Source organism: Poecilia formosa, unplaced genomic scaffold (genome assembly GCF_000485575.1).
Source record: "Poecilia formosa unplaced genomic scaffold, Poecilia_formosa-5.1.2 Scaffold113, whole genome shotgun sequence".
In the NCBI taxonomy this organism is placed as follows: domain Eukaryota; kingdom Metazoa; phylum Chordata; class Actinopteri; order Cyprinodontiformes; family Poeciliidae; genus Poecilia; species Poecilia formosa.
Window position 1 is genome coordinate 78,905 of NW_006800052.1, and position 15,470 is coordinate 94,374.

Below are 15,470 nucleotides of genomic sequence, written 5' to 3' on the forward strand. Positions count from 1 at the left end.
CTCTTTGCATTATTTAGCCTCTTCAGAGCCTTCATATGTTTTCAGTCTGTTAAAGATAGTATTATCAATAGCAGTACAACTTGCACAATACCTGTTTTGTTTTGTTTTTTTCTTGGAAAAAGTCATTAAAAACAAGTTTTTGTCTAAATTAAGATTAATTCATGGTTCCTTTTTCCACATAATGTAACCGGTAGTGCTAATGATTAAAAAAAATAAATAATTATGTGATCCGTATCGGTGATAGGCCGTGATAGGCCCCCATTGGGTAATCGGAATTGGAATCGGCAGGAAAAAACCTGATCGGCACATCTCTAATATATAGGTTTACATAATTTATTTATTTATTTAATTTTTTGCTTCGTACTTTTATGCGATATTACCTTTTAAAACAAATTAAAACAAATTAAAACTACAGGCCAAAATAAACGTTTATAGAGAAAAAAGACTGGCATTCTGTCCAGCTGCTCTACATTTTATGTTTTTTTTTTTTTCCTCTCCGGGCTTCAATTCCAGGGATAATATGCTGGACCTCATAAACTAAACTACTCTATGGCACAGAGCACAGACTGCACAGGCGAGCAGCAGCAGCTTTTAGGTTTTACTGTAATAGCAGATGGTGGAACAAGTGAAAGGTTGATGGCAAAATCACGTCTAACGTTCCGTCTAACAGCCTCTTTAAAGTCCAACCGAACTTAATTTCTTCCCGAAGGCCTTGAAAACTTGGATGTGTGAGTTCTTTCACTTTTATTTTCTCTTGTTACCTTTAGGGCATGAGAAATTTGTCTCAAGTCTGAAGCAGAATCGATATAGCAATATCAAGTGAACCTCTGTTAAACATCTAGATGTTTTCCCTGTCCAGTGATTCTGAGCATTCACTCTGAGGTTATAAAGAGAGATCAAGGATTTAAAATAAGCTTTAGGCATCATTTAAATCTAAACTGCAGTACAAAAATGTATTAGACAAATAAAACCATAGCAGATTATGCTCTTCAACTACAGCTTCAACTTCATTCCTGGAATAAATATCAAGATTGCTGAACCTGTCACCCTATCCGTGACAATGTGCAGCGCTGCTGACCCATTAAATCAGTTTCATTTCTCTCTGAGCAGTTCCAGATCGTCAAAATCCAACTGCCATTCCCAAGCTGTAAAACAAGGTGACAGTGACAGGAACCACTGAGCTGGCTGACTTGAGCTTTTCTCCGAGCTACATCAGCCTAGGGAGATAATCTGGACCATTAATGTTGTTGACACACTTGACTTCATCTAATTCCCTGCCATTAGGGATTGACCAGAGCAGATAACATCTGATGTCTTTGTGTTATTAATTGTGGATTATCTTAGGTGGTCGTACTGTTGACTCATTTGAATCCTCTGTAATGTTATTTCTCATATCTTAGTGTTTTATCATTGGCTGCTTTGGCCTGCAGCTTTCTGCCGATTCTTTCAGGTTCAACACTGATTTACATATTCATAAGGAGAAGGTTTCCTGCAATATAGCAAGCAGATGCTCCTTTGATAAAAGAAAATGTCTTAATTATGGTAAATTAGGCGATTTTGACATTTAAACCTGTGAGAATGAGTAACGAGATATGTATCTGTAATGTAATGTATAAATTTTAAACCTTTAATAGTTTAAAAAAGCTTCAAACCAAAAAAAGGAATGCCCCCTATCAAATGCAAGTAGTTCTTTTTATTCTCATATTATATCATTTATTCTGTACAATTCAACCAAATAAAAAGTTGACAGGAGTAAAGCAACACAAAAAAGATAAAAACAAAATAAAAAACCTGCATACCCAGTTGCATAAGTGTGCAGACCCATAAACTAATATAATATTGAGAAACCTTTCGATTAAATTTGAACACTCAAGCTTTGCCTTCTCTGCCTCGCAAAAGTTCTGCAGGTCCTTCAAATTTGGAGGACAAGTTTTGCCCGCAACCTTCTTTAGACGAGGTGAGATTTAGTTCTGGAGTCTGGTTAGGAAACTCTAAAAGGTGACTTTACATCTCCAAAAGTGTTTTTGTTGCAACTCTGTTTATGCTGGATGTATGGAGAATGCAAAATACTATGGTCATAAATGGAACACAACCAGCGCATTCCTTCAACTCCTTTCGGGGTTATTTTGTTTTGTAGCATTTCTCATCAGTTCCAGTCTTGATTTTTCATCAGTTTTGCACAAATGCCAATTCTCTGTAAGGTCGCGTTTGTTCCATATTTTATCCAATTACTTTAGACTTCTTTCACTGTGCCTTTGGTCTGTATAAGATGTTGTATGTTGTTTTTGTTCCCTTCTGGTGAATTATACTTTTAAGAGGGATTAATTTTGATCCTTGCTGCAAACTATGGCTTTAGCTAAAATATGCTAATGAGCAGATGTCAAGAAAGGACAGCAGAATTTTATCTCAGGATGACCAGATTCACTTTAATTGACGGGAGGTGCCAAGTTAAGCAGTTATTATGGCAAAGGTACTACAGCTTCTTTTTTTATTTTGCATGTATTTTTTTAATGAAGGCAAAGCACATCTAAAATATATCTTCTAAATGTTTTTTTTAAGCTTAATTTGAAGCCTAGCATTTTTATAGTGGTGTGTATAGTTTTGAGAGCCATTGCATGCATTCTGTGACTGCCCCCATGTGGCTGAGTAAATATCAGCTAAATAATCAGAAAGTAGGTCAAAGCGTGTCAGTTAGGGTCATTCCAACCATTTAATATTAATTTAGTTGAATCTTCATCATTGCATACATTGCACCTGCAAAGCATAGCACTAGCTATGATAGTCTTGTGTAAATTCTGTAGCAACAACCCCTACATACATGCAGCATGATGGGTTGTTCTACTAATGTTCTAAACATTTAGTGGCAACCTGACTTAGGCGGTGATCAAATTGCATACGCAACATTGTCAAATGTAGAAATGGCCGACGCTGGATTGTTATTTACTCAGAGCTGCACATTAAAAGCATTCATGCGGGATTGAAACACAAGACAGATATACAGTAGTGTGATAAGGTTGTGACCCACCAACAGGAGAAAAGAAGAATCATGAGACAAGTAAAAAACACAAGGTGCTTTATTTTTCTTATCAAAGGTCAAACTATAAATATAAAACCTTATGCTTTGATACAGACACATCATGGAGACAGAAAGAAAGGATGATAAACTCTAGAGTAACATCTGAATGCACAACAGCAAGCATGCCATCCATCTAAACATATAGGGATGCTTTCATTAAAACTGTGTTTCCAGAGTTGTAGCCATGCTTTGCAAAGTGACACAACAGCACACACATGCACACACACTTTCACACGCTCATAAGTGGAAAACAATACGAGACGTGCTGTCGTGGCTCATAAATATTGACTCGCTGCTTTGATTGGTGAGTGTGAACTGAAACGGCTTTGCCCCGCCATCAATCAGATACCCTCTAACTCATGCACTCACCTTTGAAAATATGGGGATGTATATCAAAGAAAGCATTTTCCCGTAAAATGCCAACGTTAATGACCCTAAAAATATTTAAAATTTCAAAGTTCAGCCAAGAAATTAGTGTTGACTGCAGCGGCCCGTCCGCAGCTCCTAAATACTGAAAATACAAGTAAATGCAAGTCTACGTCTCAGCTGGCCAACATAAAGTACAAGTTGTTATAAAGTGCTGACAAACAAGTGTGCAGTTTCTCTCTGTCAGCTGCAGTACTTTTTACATACACATAAACATTCTCAGAGAGAATTTGGCATGCTGACAAAAACAAATCCATGACTTTTTATTCTTAACCAGCTGATGAAATTTTTATTGACTATCAGTGTCTGATGGTTAGACTGTTGTCTGAATCATGAGGGTTTACGCCTCTCACTCGGCACCCAGCTGTGACTACTAGTGTCTGATGAGAGAAGCCACAGAATACAACAAGTGCTTTCAATAGCACATTTTTTTCTGCCTCATTATTACTGTCACAAAATTTTATAGAATTGTTCTGCACAGAGAGCAGACAGGAAGGTTAACAGAAGAAGAAATAGTTTAACAGGAAAGTCAAATATGAGTACAAATACATTATAAGCAGGTTAAATAAAATGTTATCTATGGTTTCACATTTTTTAAGATTAAGATGCATGACAACCATTTCCATAGCATGAAGCTAAAAATTGAGAAGTGATATATGTGTTTCTGTTTTCTATATTAGGATGGAACTTCAAAATCAACACGGCTTTGAGAACCAAAATAGCCTTCGTAAAGTGCTTTACTAGAATAAAACAAAAATGTTTTTTGCCTTCATAAAAACGCAAATTGACCTCTGAAGTAATTATGTCAAAACGTACTGGAAACCAAGCCAAAGTAAACCTTGAAACAGCGTTGGACTTTGATGTTATTTCAAGGCTTGTGGATGGGGTTTAAAAAGAAAGCATTGTTTCATTTGAAAGACATTCCCAGAGACCATTTCTCAGTCTGTGAAACCAAGATATTGGAACAAAATGCATACCAGACCCCTGACCCACCACTGAAAGACATACCATTGACACTTCTTAGTCACTTTAGCTGGAAATGTTTAGGCCCAGTGAAGCAAATTTCTGAAGTTTACAAAAGGAGGGAAAGAGTTTGGCAGTAACATAAGTGAAGTGTCAGATATTCACCCAATATCTCGGAGTAAGGTTGCAGAAAAAAAAAAAAAAAATCACTTTTTTGAGTTTGTATGTTAAGTCAAACCGTAGACTGGTGGAATGCTAAAAACTGTCATTTCAAGCATTTGTGAAATAACTTACTTTGATGTGATTGGGTAGGAGGGTTTGAATAGATGAAAAATGAGATACAGACATTGTATCCTATTGTGTGCTTACAGAGGATCCATTCATGTGTTTCTGAAATAGTGTAACACAGATTATATCTCTTTCTCTAGACCACTAAGCCATTTATTTTGAAAGATAATGTACATGTAAACAAACCAGAAAAACGCATACGCACTGAGCAGTTTTACAGTGTCTTTATTTATTTATACATCTATGTTAGATTTCCAACAGCTGATTTTAAGTTTCCTTTAATATTTTATAAGGCAATATTTGGCCATGTTTGCACCAGTCTGTTGATGATAAATGTTTGCAATTTGTGAACCCTGAAGCCCCCAAAGGCCATCTGGTCCTTCACTTTTACTCACTTAACTACTGTGGAAACATACAGTGAAACTGCTTCCAGTTATTAACCCTCAACCCACAGAGGCTGTCTTACAGAGATTAAGATCGAGTGGGGAAAAATATCTTTTTAATGTCGTGTAAATGCACATTTGTTTGGTCCAGTTAACTAATGTTTTAGTTGTTTTGTGCAATTTTTGTAGATACTATATTTCATTGCTTAAATAATTAGTTTAGTTTTTTTACTGTAGTAATTTCTAATTAGTTCAACTGTTTTTTTTATCTTTTAAGTGACTTCCCATTAGGTAATAAAAAGGCTCAAATTTCACATAATTACATTTAAGTGCATTATTTTTAATTGTGACTAATACAATACATTTATATTACAACAACCTAATGTGATTCTGATCCTCTTTTGGTCAGCTCAATCTTATGAAATATGGCATATGATGGCCCTAATCAGACTTAAGGCAGCAGTGACAGGATTCTTTAAAATTCTTCACTAATTATCTAATCAGTCTTTAATTTTCCTATTTCAATTTAGTTCAGTTAATAACTAAACTGCAGACAGTTTACATGTATCTCTGTAACCAGTGTTTTACACATTATTAAACCTTTTGATCTGTTACTATGATTTTTTCTTAAAATAAATACAGTATTACTGTCAATTTAAAAAAACAAAACAAAACAAAAAAAACTACTATTTTATTTAGCACCAGGAGTTTTTAACTGTAAACATATAACCTAAAAAAAATAAAAATAAAGATATTTAAAAAAAAGAAGTTTTTTTTTTTTGTACAAAAATAAGACTTAGTTGGCTACTCAAAAAGATGCTGCTCCTATTTACTTTCACCTGGTTATGCCATATTTGGAGTCTTGCTCTCTTGCTTGCGTTGCTAAAAATGTCCAAGAGTTGGCACAGAAAAAGAGAAGTTGCCGTTCGGCTTATCCACTCACTGTGCCCTACCTGAAGGCTGTACAGGATTTAGTCTGGTGAGCCTGTATTTTCCGAGATCATAAAAATCCCCATCGTGAAGGCAGTAATGTAATGCACTCAGAGCTCAGAGGTTACAGAATAAAATCAGCCTTTGTATATAGCTGTTACTGAATGACATGCAGCCGTCTACTTATTTTAACCCATACAAAGAAATTAGATTTAGGCAACCTTAAATTCCAACAAGTATTCTGACCTTCTTAAATTTAATTAGCTGGAGTAGTGGAGGTCTCAAGGTAGGGCCTGTGTAAGTTAGCCTGGAGGGAGAAACCTTAGTAGATTTATATGAAAAAAGTTTCACTGCAATAGTTTTTTTTTGTTTGTTTGTTTCACTTAGCTTTTGTGAAGAAGATTCAATTCTCCAACTCGAGCAACCAACATTTGAATAGATTGTACAACAAGGCAGATGGACAAAGATACACTTTAGAGAAGGAAAAAAGGAAAATGTTGATTGTGTAACAATGGATACAGGGCTGCATGAAATGACTGCCTCTGTTTACTCTGACGACAAGAAATCATGGTGCTCTTCGGTATATAGATTCTATTTGCTGACTTGTTTTCCTTAAACACCAAATGTGAAGTTTTCAGGCAACAATTTTGAGAAATAAATTTTATTTGGAAATATATTCATTGTCTCTGAACCCAATGTAAAAAAAATCAGGTTTCTGTTGTGAGGAATGTAAGTTGTCTCTCACCATATATGATGCAAAAGTCTTTTATATTTCAAGTTAATTTTTTAACTGCAAAGCAACTACAAAAAAAAATCATAAATCATTCACATATTGATGTCTGAATGAGATCCAGAAGAGCTTGGTTTATTTGTTCAGTTTATAATGGAAGGATAATGGGTATGATAAAAACATGACTGTATATAACACACAGTTTAAACAAGTGTGTACTGATCTCTTAGGAAGAAGTTGCAAAAGCTGTTGTCGGCAGAAAAAAAAAATAAAAAATCAAGGTCAGAGAAGTACACAACACAGTGACCACAAGAAACCCATCTGATCTCAAAGCAAACTGCTGTTCTGCAACAACTTCCTTCTCTTTCTGTACACAGCTCCTATGGGAGTACTCTCTGAATAACACTGTTTTGAGGCCAAAACCAAAGACAGAACCCCAGTGAGTTGAAGTCCTATGCCTGAGAGATAAAAGGTGTGCTTACGGAACAGATAAAGGGCTGAGAAGAACCAAAAAAAGCTAAAAAAAAAAATATATATATATATATATATATATATATTATTTTTTTTCCTTGCAGAACTCAAATGCTACGTATTTATTTTGTTAGTGAAAAATGTTTGCTAGGCAGTCGAGATATTGGTTCAGGCAGGTTACAAACATTAGCATTGCAACTTATTTCATCAGATAAGCTGACCTCCCTCGCACCTCAATCTCCATTCAGCACTGCAAAAAGAGATAATTCTAAGTAATGAGAGAGAATTGTTTTGTTAATGCATTCACTGTGTTCTGCGGATGACCTGCAAAATTCTGCTTTCTCTGGTCCCCGTGCCACAAATTCATAAAATCCGCTTATTACAATTCTGCCACGAGTACAGCTGAATTCCTTTAAGCCATTAGCGACTGTTGAGAATGGTTTGGGCTGGCCTCAGCATTGACTGTAATGATAAGGACGTGGTGCCATAGAGAATCAATGCTTCTCTGTGGCTCAAGAATTAAACAGTAACAGCAGGACTCTTTCAGTTCAGTGCTGGACTGTCATCCTCTTCAACCACTTAATTGATCAAGGTTTTATTTATCCTGTCACAAGACTTTAACCTAATTTGTTTTCCATTTGTGCACAAAGTACCTTCATTGAATGGCCACGTTAACAATCTGTGGTATTGCATTGACTTTTTTTTTTTTTTTTCTCAATTTTGAACAGAGTAGTCTTGGGATTTTAAATATAGCAAGGGCATGTTTAAGCTTGTGCAATTAATTAACATATCAAGTCTAATGTCTGTATTAATTTTTGAAGCACACACATCTATGGCTGGTGAGCTACTTAGAAGGAACCATTCTCTTTGTATGTTACAAAGCAGCAGAAAGTCTAGAAAGGCAGAGGAATGTGATGAATTTCATTTCCTTTGTTCCTTGTAAAGAAAGCAGGGGCGCATCATGCTTATCTCCTTTTACTCTGCAACTATGCGAAGATGTCTTTGTAATTGTGTTATATATATTTATTTTTTTTCCGCAGTGCTTGCTGCGTTCGTTTCCATTACATTTCTGTCATAAAATACCCTCCTCGTTGTTGGCAACTTTAAATGGAATGTCAATACTTAGCGCATGGAATGGGGAGCGTGGAAATGGGCTTAATATGGGGACCCATAAACATAAAGTTTAATGCTGCCACCAAAGGAAGGCCCAATCGCTGCAAAGCTTGGCAAATCAAAGAATGATAATCACAGATTTTCTTGCCTAGCCATCTCAACAGCTTAATATAAACAACTTCGTGGCCCCCTCCTGTGCACTTTTATTTTATAATCGTCACAAATTTCCAGCCATCATTTCTATTTTTCCTTGCACTCCCACTTTGCCCCGTCTAACTCATATTTCACATTTTCCCTTAAACCTTTCTTTTTTTTTTATTCTGTTGCTCAGTGATTACGTTTATACAAGAGATAAACAAAATGTGAAAAAAACGAAGGACAAAGCCTTGCAGCTAAGTCTGATTGTTTTGTATGAAGTAACGATTGCGTTGTGAAATAAGAGACAACACTGCTCAGCTGATCTCATTTCGATGTCCAGAGGGAGAATACACACATAAGGCCACTTTATGGGTTCATTTGCATTGCCAGAGCTCTGAATGACTGTAAGTAAACAGACTGTGGAGAAAAAGAAAGCCACGCCAGCGCTGACTATGACTAATATATTAACCAATGGAGAGCAATTTCCAAAGACAATTCTGATGATGCAGTGATTGATTTTACTGCACTGCTAATGTTGTGCAATTGTAGCACTTCTATGAGTAGAGTGTGTCAGATCAATCTAAAAAAAAAAAAAAAAAAACTTTTCAATTTCCAGTTTTTTTAGGAAACAATTTCTGTTCATTTGGTATGTTTTCTCTGTTTTAAGTTTATGTCATACAATGTTATTTACCTTTGGGGGGGTGGGGGGAAATGATCAGGCAAATAAGTAAGAAAGAAATAATTGAATAACTGCTTGAATAAGTCATCTCCAAACACTCATCTGAAAAGCCCTCCCCCACTGCCCCCCCCGAGTCTTGCCACCAGTCACAAGATAAACATCGTGTTCTCCTCTTAGCAGTACGCACACGCATGCAGCACTTGTTGAGAAATGAATGTTGTCTTGTGATGTCAAGGAAGAGTGCATACAGTGGTATCTCTAAGGTAATTAAACAGAATTAAAGGTCTGTTGTGACTGAGAAGGCTTGGCAGGGATAGACTAATGGTAAAGCTAATTAAAGTGTGTTTTATCCCCTGAATGATAGTCATCTCCTCTGCCCACTGCATCCAGACAAGTTCAGCTGAGTAGCTTTATGGGTCCAGGAAGACTTTCAGACGTGTATTGTTATTCTTACCTTGACATGTCATTAAAGTTAATTTTCCTCAGGTTTCCCCCAATGTAGAAACACAATATTTTTATTTATGAACCACGCATGGTATTCAGATCCTTTGGTTCTGCCTTTGCTTTTTGCAGGAAGCACTGAATTCCTTTTAAATAAAACAACTTCAGCAACAATGTAAACAAATGCAACAAAGGCCTTTATCTGCCAGATGCTTGAATCGAGACCGAGATGCAAATAAGTACAACAGTGGCTCTAAAAAATGTATATTCAAGTCTTTTCTTTCAAGTCTGTATTTATTTCACTGACTAATTTGACGTTAGAGCTTTATAAAATATTGGCCTCGTCATTTACTGCTTTTCAATATTTTCATTTAAAACCATACACTAATAAAGAAGCAATGGTAAGAGCTATGCTTTTCACAACTACCTGTTAACGTACATGGCAAATCAGCAAATCCTAGTACTGCATCTCAAAACATTTTACACCTATACATGATGACTTGTCAAAGTTCATTTTGAGCATCAGATTGGAGAAGAAAATGGATTTAGGTGTTTTTGAAAATAGCACTGTTGTCGATGCCAAATGACTGGTCTGCAGTTGCTGATTTACTGAGATTTTCACACACTGAGGTTATAGTTTAAACAAGATTATCAAAATAGAACAGTAACAGATTGGACAAAGATTGCCTGATCTACTAATACTTATGTTCACTTCCAATATTAATTTGATAGAGTCAACATTTGGCATCAAAAGACATAAAAGTGTGACACTATTTTTCCTTGTAATAATGATTCAAGCAGGCAGTCGTGGTGTAAGAGCGTCAGTCAGTCAAGGGGAGGAACAGTTTTACAAATTAAATCCAGACTTTTCTCTTTCCTCATTACTGGAGACACCAAGGGATTTCCTAGTTAGAAAGAATACATTATCCAACAGGTAGTACATTCCCTCAAGTTTCTAATATCAATTATTTAATTTAGTAATTTTTGAAAATACAGCAGAACACAAGTGTAACTGAATACACTAATCTGCTAAACCATATAATCAGTGATGCACAAATTAAATAATGCATTATGTTCTACCTTTGGGTAGACATGAAAACTTGTATCTTGGATGTTTTTAAACTTGTTACATTTATTATTCTCCCTACATTGCATGGGAACCGTGATGCTCCTTAGCACCTGACTCTTCTCAGCAGAACTGTGGGTCTAATAAAACCTGCAGAAGAGCAGCGAAAAGAACAATTGTGAGGTGTTCACCTGACCTTCCAACTCCCCTGATGGCAATCTAAGAGAATCTGATGGCATGTGCTGAAAACAAACAGACCCCATGCCACATCCTGTTGCTAACAGCATGTTACAAAGCACCAGAACGCAGTCCCACAAAGGCACTTTACCAAGATTTTAAATCTAAGAAAAGACGTCACACGCCTCAGGAATATGCTGCAACATTTACTCAATGATGATTGCTGCATTTAACTCAGAAAGGTTCAAGTTTTTATAGTAAAGCAGCAAAGTAGATACCAGTTTCATTCACACCAGGTGGAAATCTGTTGTTCATCTAAGTTTCCATAATCATTTAGTTGTATGACAGAGTACTACTGACAAAATTACACAGAATCATTTACCACAAGCTGTTACAACAGAATGATGCTGTGCTAGTTTAATTTCATTGCCTAATTTTAAAAAACACTAATTACTTGAGAACTTCCAGTGGTGGCCATTTAGTGACAGGAAACCTCTCCCCAGTCTTAGCCTCTGTTCAGTAAATTTAAACTAAAACAGTAATTTTCAGACTATCATTAACACCACTGATTGGGTATAGTTAAGATTTTTAACACATTGCATACTTTAACGATCTCTCAATCCTTGCCTGCAACATTGTCTAGAATACTCCAGTTTTTGCTCAGGTAGTGGATAGTGCAGTTGCAGGACACTCAGTAAATCTTAATAAACTGTTTTATTCATGCTGCTTATATTTGTTGTCAGAGTTGACAGGTGCAACATGTGACACTGTCAGCGTCAACCAGGGACTTTACCACCGTCACTGACAATGCGAAGTGAAAAATGATCAATTATAATGTTGCCAACTCGCACTTCCTTCTCTCTGTCACAAATCATACCAATGATAAATGGTTAGTCATAAATAATCCCACATTTTGGGAAGTTTATAGTACAGCACTTCCATTAATTAGAATGACAGACAAGTGAAATCATATTAAGCCAACACAAAATGAGGTAGAGGTTCTGAGCGGTGCTCAGCTGCATTCTACCCGTTTCCCTGGTATTTCAATAATTGGAAGAACTGTTAAGGGAAACTGTTGTGAGAAACATGTCTCGTTAAAATTGTCTGAGTACATTTTGGAAAGGTTGATTTCTAACCCAACTGAAAACATAAAACTAGCATAGGTCTTTGGACAGCATTCTGTTCTGTTTTACCTGTGGTTTGGATGATACCCGTGTTACTATATTGTGTGAACCTGCAAGTTATAAGGAATTAAAATACAGATCCATTTGTAAATCACATTAAACACAAACCTGCTCATGACGATAATGTAATCCACTGTGATTTACTATTATTACTCTGTTACTATCATTGGTTGTGACTTTAAACATGCATTTAGTGCAGTTTTCTGTAGCTTCTTAGTTAAATGGTCTAGCTGAGGTTTAGGATTGTGTGTACAGATTGGGTGTTAAAATGATATTCCAACTTTGGATTAAAAATAAATTATTTTATTATGGATTACATTAAAATATCTGGGGAGACAACTCTCAAATGGAACATTTTTGTTTTAATTACTGTAGATTTTCCAATTACCAAATATCTCACACCATGTAATCCATTCCATTATTATAAGTATCTGTTTTTATACATGACTGTTGCTTGTGTACCTCACAGCGGTGTGTTTGTTTTTAGAAGGAGTTTCATTCCAGGGGCAGCCGACCACCTGATAGGCTCATGTCATTCAACAAGGTTGAGGCTAACGCATACATTATGAGGTCTCCACCTTTTTTGCAATGCCAAATAAGACTGTTAGCAGTTAATGAACCGGTTGCTGGGCTATAACCAAAAAAAAAGATAAATTATATATATAAATTGCAAGCCGACTTATACCTTTTTGAAAAAAATAATGTGTGAAATTATTTAGGCTGACAATATGGTGTGTGCTGATAAGAGACACAATTTTACAGTAGTGCTTCTCAGATAACCCATTTCTTCCTCTGCTCTGTGTTGTTGCTGGTCATCTGGAAGTCAGTTAAAGACAGTGATTTATGCCTGGGGCTTCATGCAGCATAGCCTCATTACACACAACCATTTTGAGAATCAGCAGATAATTACAGTATATATCATAGACCACATGGGGCCCAGCAAAATCAGTCCATTCCAATGGCATGTCACTTAGGACAGAGGCCTCAGGAATGGGAAACTGCATTCTAACCTCATTTTCTGTTCTTTAATTAAAATTCTTGGTGAAACTTTATGATAATTATTCAAATTAACATTATACATACATACATACCTACATATATGGCCAAGTTTATCTGAAGACATTCTTATATCTTTGTAAACAATCTTATTTTTGAGTCGTTTAGGAAATTTGAGCTTTGTGTTTTTTTCTGTTCTGTACACATTTTGTTAATGCAAACAAAACCATAATTAAATAACCAATTCTAACGGAACCTTTTTTCCAATTTCCATGAAGGGAACATTAACTCGTGCCCGAACTGAACTGAACCCCGAATATCTGGACCTCCGTCCTCGAGCAGAGCTGAATCCTGAATATTGGACCCCTTGCACCCCTTTAGTGAGTACTGATGGTCCCATTTTTTTGGCAAACAATCATTAGAGTTTCACCTAATGCAAATCATTTCATATCATAAAATCCAAACCATTTTGAAGATCATTATTACATCAGCTTTCCATGGAGAAAGACAAAGATAGTTATTGGAGAAAATGTCTATTTTTTTTAATTTTTGCCTCCATCCCTGCTTTGCAACATTCTAGAGTAAGAGAAATTGCAAAAAAAAAAAAAATGTTTCTACTTTTTTCTCCTTCTACAAAGCCTAAAAATGTTTTGCATCCGAGTAACAGTGACATATTGTACTCGAAACATCATTAAATTCAGGGCTAATGTGATGCTAATATTCATGCCATTTTTACTTGAGTAATAAGTATTTGTCTCATTACCTCCGTGCTTGGAAAACACAGTGCTTGATAGTCATCGGGGGGTTAGAGAAGGTTTGCTTGTGTCGCTTTGCACTGGTGAATCTTAATGATGTTGGTTTTTCTCTGCTACAGTTTATCAACAAGGGCTGAGAGGGGGGTTGGACTCTTACCATAATCTGCATCCGTTGCTCACCGCAATGCCGAGTTTTTTTTTTTTTTGTAGCTTTTTTTTTGTAGCTTTTTTTTTTGCTTGTCGCAAGGATAATTTGTGTCAATTCCTTTCCTGTCATTGTGTTTCACAGATAGTGTTAGGTGCATGCAATTCTTTCTGTTACAGCATAGGTGTGAAGAATTTCACCAGCCTTGCCTAAACTGTTAACCTAATGTAATTCATTTAACTGTATACTTATTTTTATTTTATTACACAATTCAACAACACCATGCATATATTGACAAAATAGTTCAGTTTAAAGCTATTTTCAAATGGGAAGGCCTGTTTTTTTTTTTTTTTTTTTTAAAAAAAAAAAAAAAAAAAACATCTGTTAAAAAAAATGATAATGCAACATAAAAAAAAGGTTTTCGGTTTTTATTTTATGTTCAATTTTGTTTTTACCTTACTCTGTAACAGATCAAATCTTTATCTGAATCATAGCATTCAAACGCTTCTTATAATTGCTGATCTGCATTTTGCGTATATCCACTGCTATTTTTACAATTTAACTTTGGTGGTGAGCTACTAAACTTTGAGGTTGAGAGGCCTCCTTGTCATCACCCTAATCTTTATATTTTTCTAAAGATTTTGTCTGTCTCTGCCACTCCAGAACATTAACATTACTCACAAGCAAAAGCTGTTGGCACATAAAAAGATTGCTTATAGCCTATATTTGCTGAGGGTATCAATATATTTTCAGCTGAACAGTAACTGTAGGCGCCATATAATTTTAAGGTCTGCAAGCATCTCACAAGAAAGAAGTACTAAAAATCTGGTCACATTTGCAAAACAAGTTTGAATAAAATACTGTGATCATTGTAATTTTTTATGCCACTTTTGTTTCTCAGCCAAAACATTCTGAAACAACAAAGAACTGCTTGTTTAATTTTCTCATTTAGAATTAAATGAAATGAGTGGGAGGAAAAAAAACAAAACACAGCAAACCATTAATTACATTTATGGGATCTTTTCTGATTAGCTATCTATTTCTTAGTTTACATAGTACATTTACAGGATCGTTTGGTTAGTTATAAGGTGGATGGGATAGAAATGTCCTTTATCGTTCCACCTTGAAGAACTTCAGGTATGCCAGCCTCAAGTTACTAGTAAATGGAAACATGCATGTTCAATCTACGAAAATAATACAAGAATTATAGGCTGCAAAGTTACAACACAGGAGAAAATATACTGCAGTTGGACTGTTCCAGATCTATAGTAAATCAACAGTGCTTAATGATTGTACTCTACCTTTTTTGTCAAATGAAAGCTTACTTTCTTTACTTCACACTTTAAATACATTTAAATACATTCAAGATTAGTACATTAGTTTGTTACAGAATAAAAGGTAGTGTCTTAAAATGAACTTTTTCATCACTGAGGAAAAATGTCAAAGAATTAACACAGTTTAAACTTTTTGTACTTTATGAAAACACTGAAAACTTTTATATCTGCATTT

General features: G+C 35.5%; 1 protein-coding gene across 4 annotated transcripts in view; it reads left to right on the plus strand.

Moving 5' to 3' along the window:
* pcdh9 (protocadherin 9) overlaps positions 1-15,470 on the plus strand; it is a 228,041-nt gene that overhangs the window by 44,828 nt on the left and 167,743 nt on the right. For 2 of the 4 annotated variants that reach the window (XM_007560086.2, XM_007560087.2), the window contains exon 3: positions 13,340-13,441. The exons of the other annotated variants lie outside the window; for them this stretch is intronic. In XM_007560086.2, coding sequence (XP_007560148.1) covers positions 13,340-13,441 — 102 coding nt within the window. The remainder of the gene's footprint in view (positions 1-13,339; positions 13,442-15,470) is intronic. 4 annotated transcript variants of the gene reach the window in all.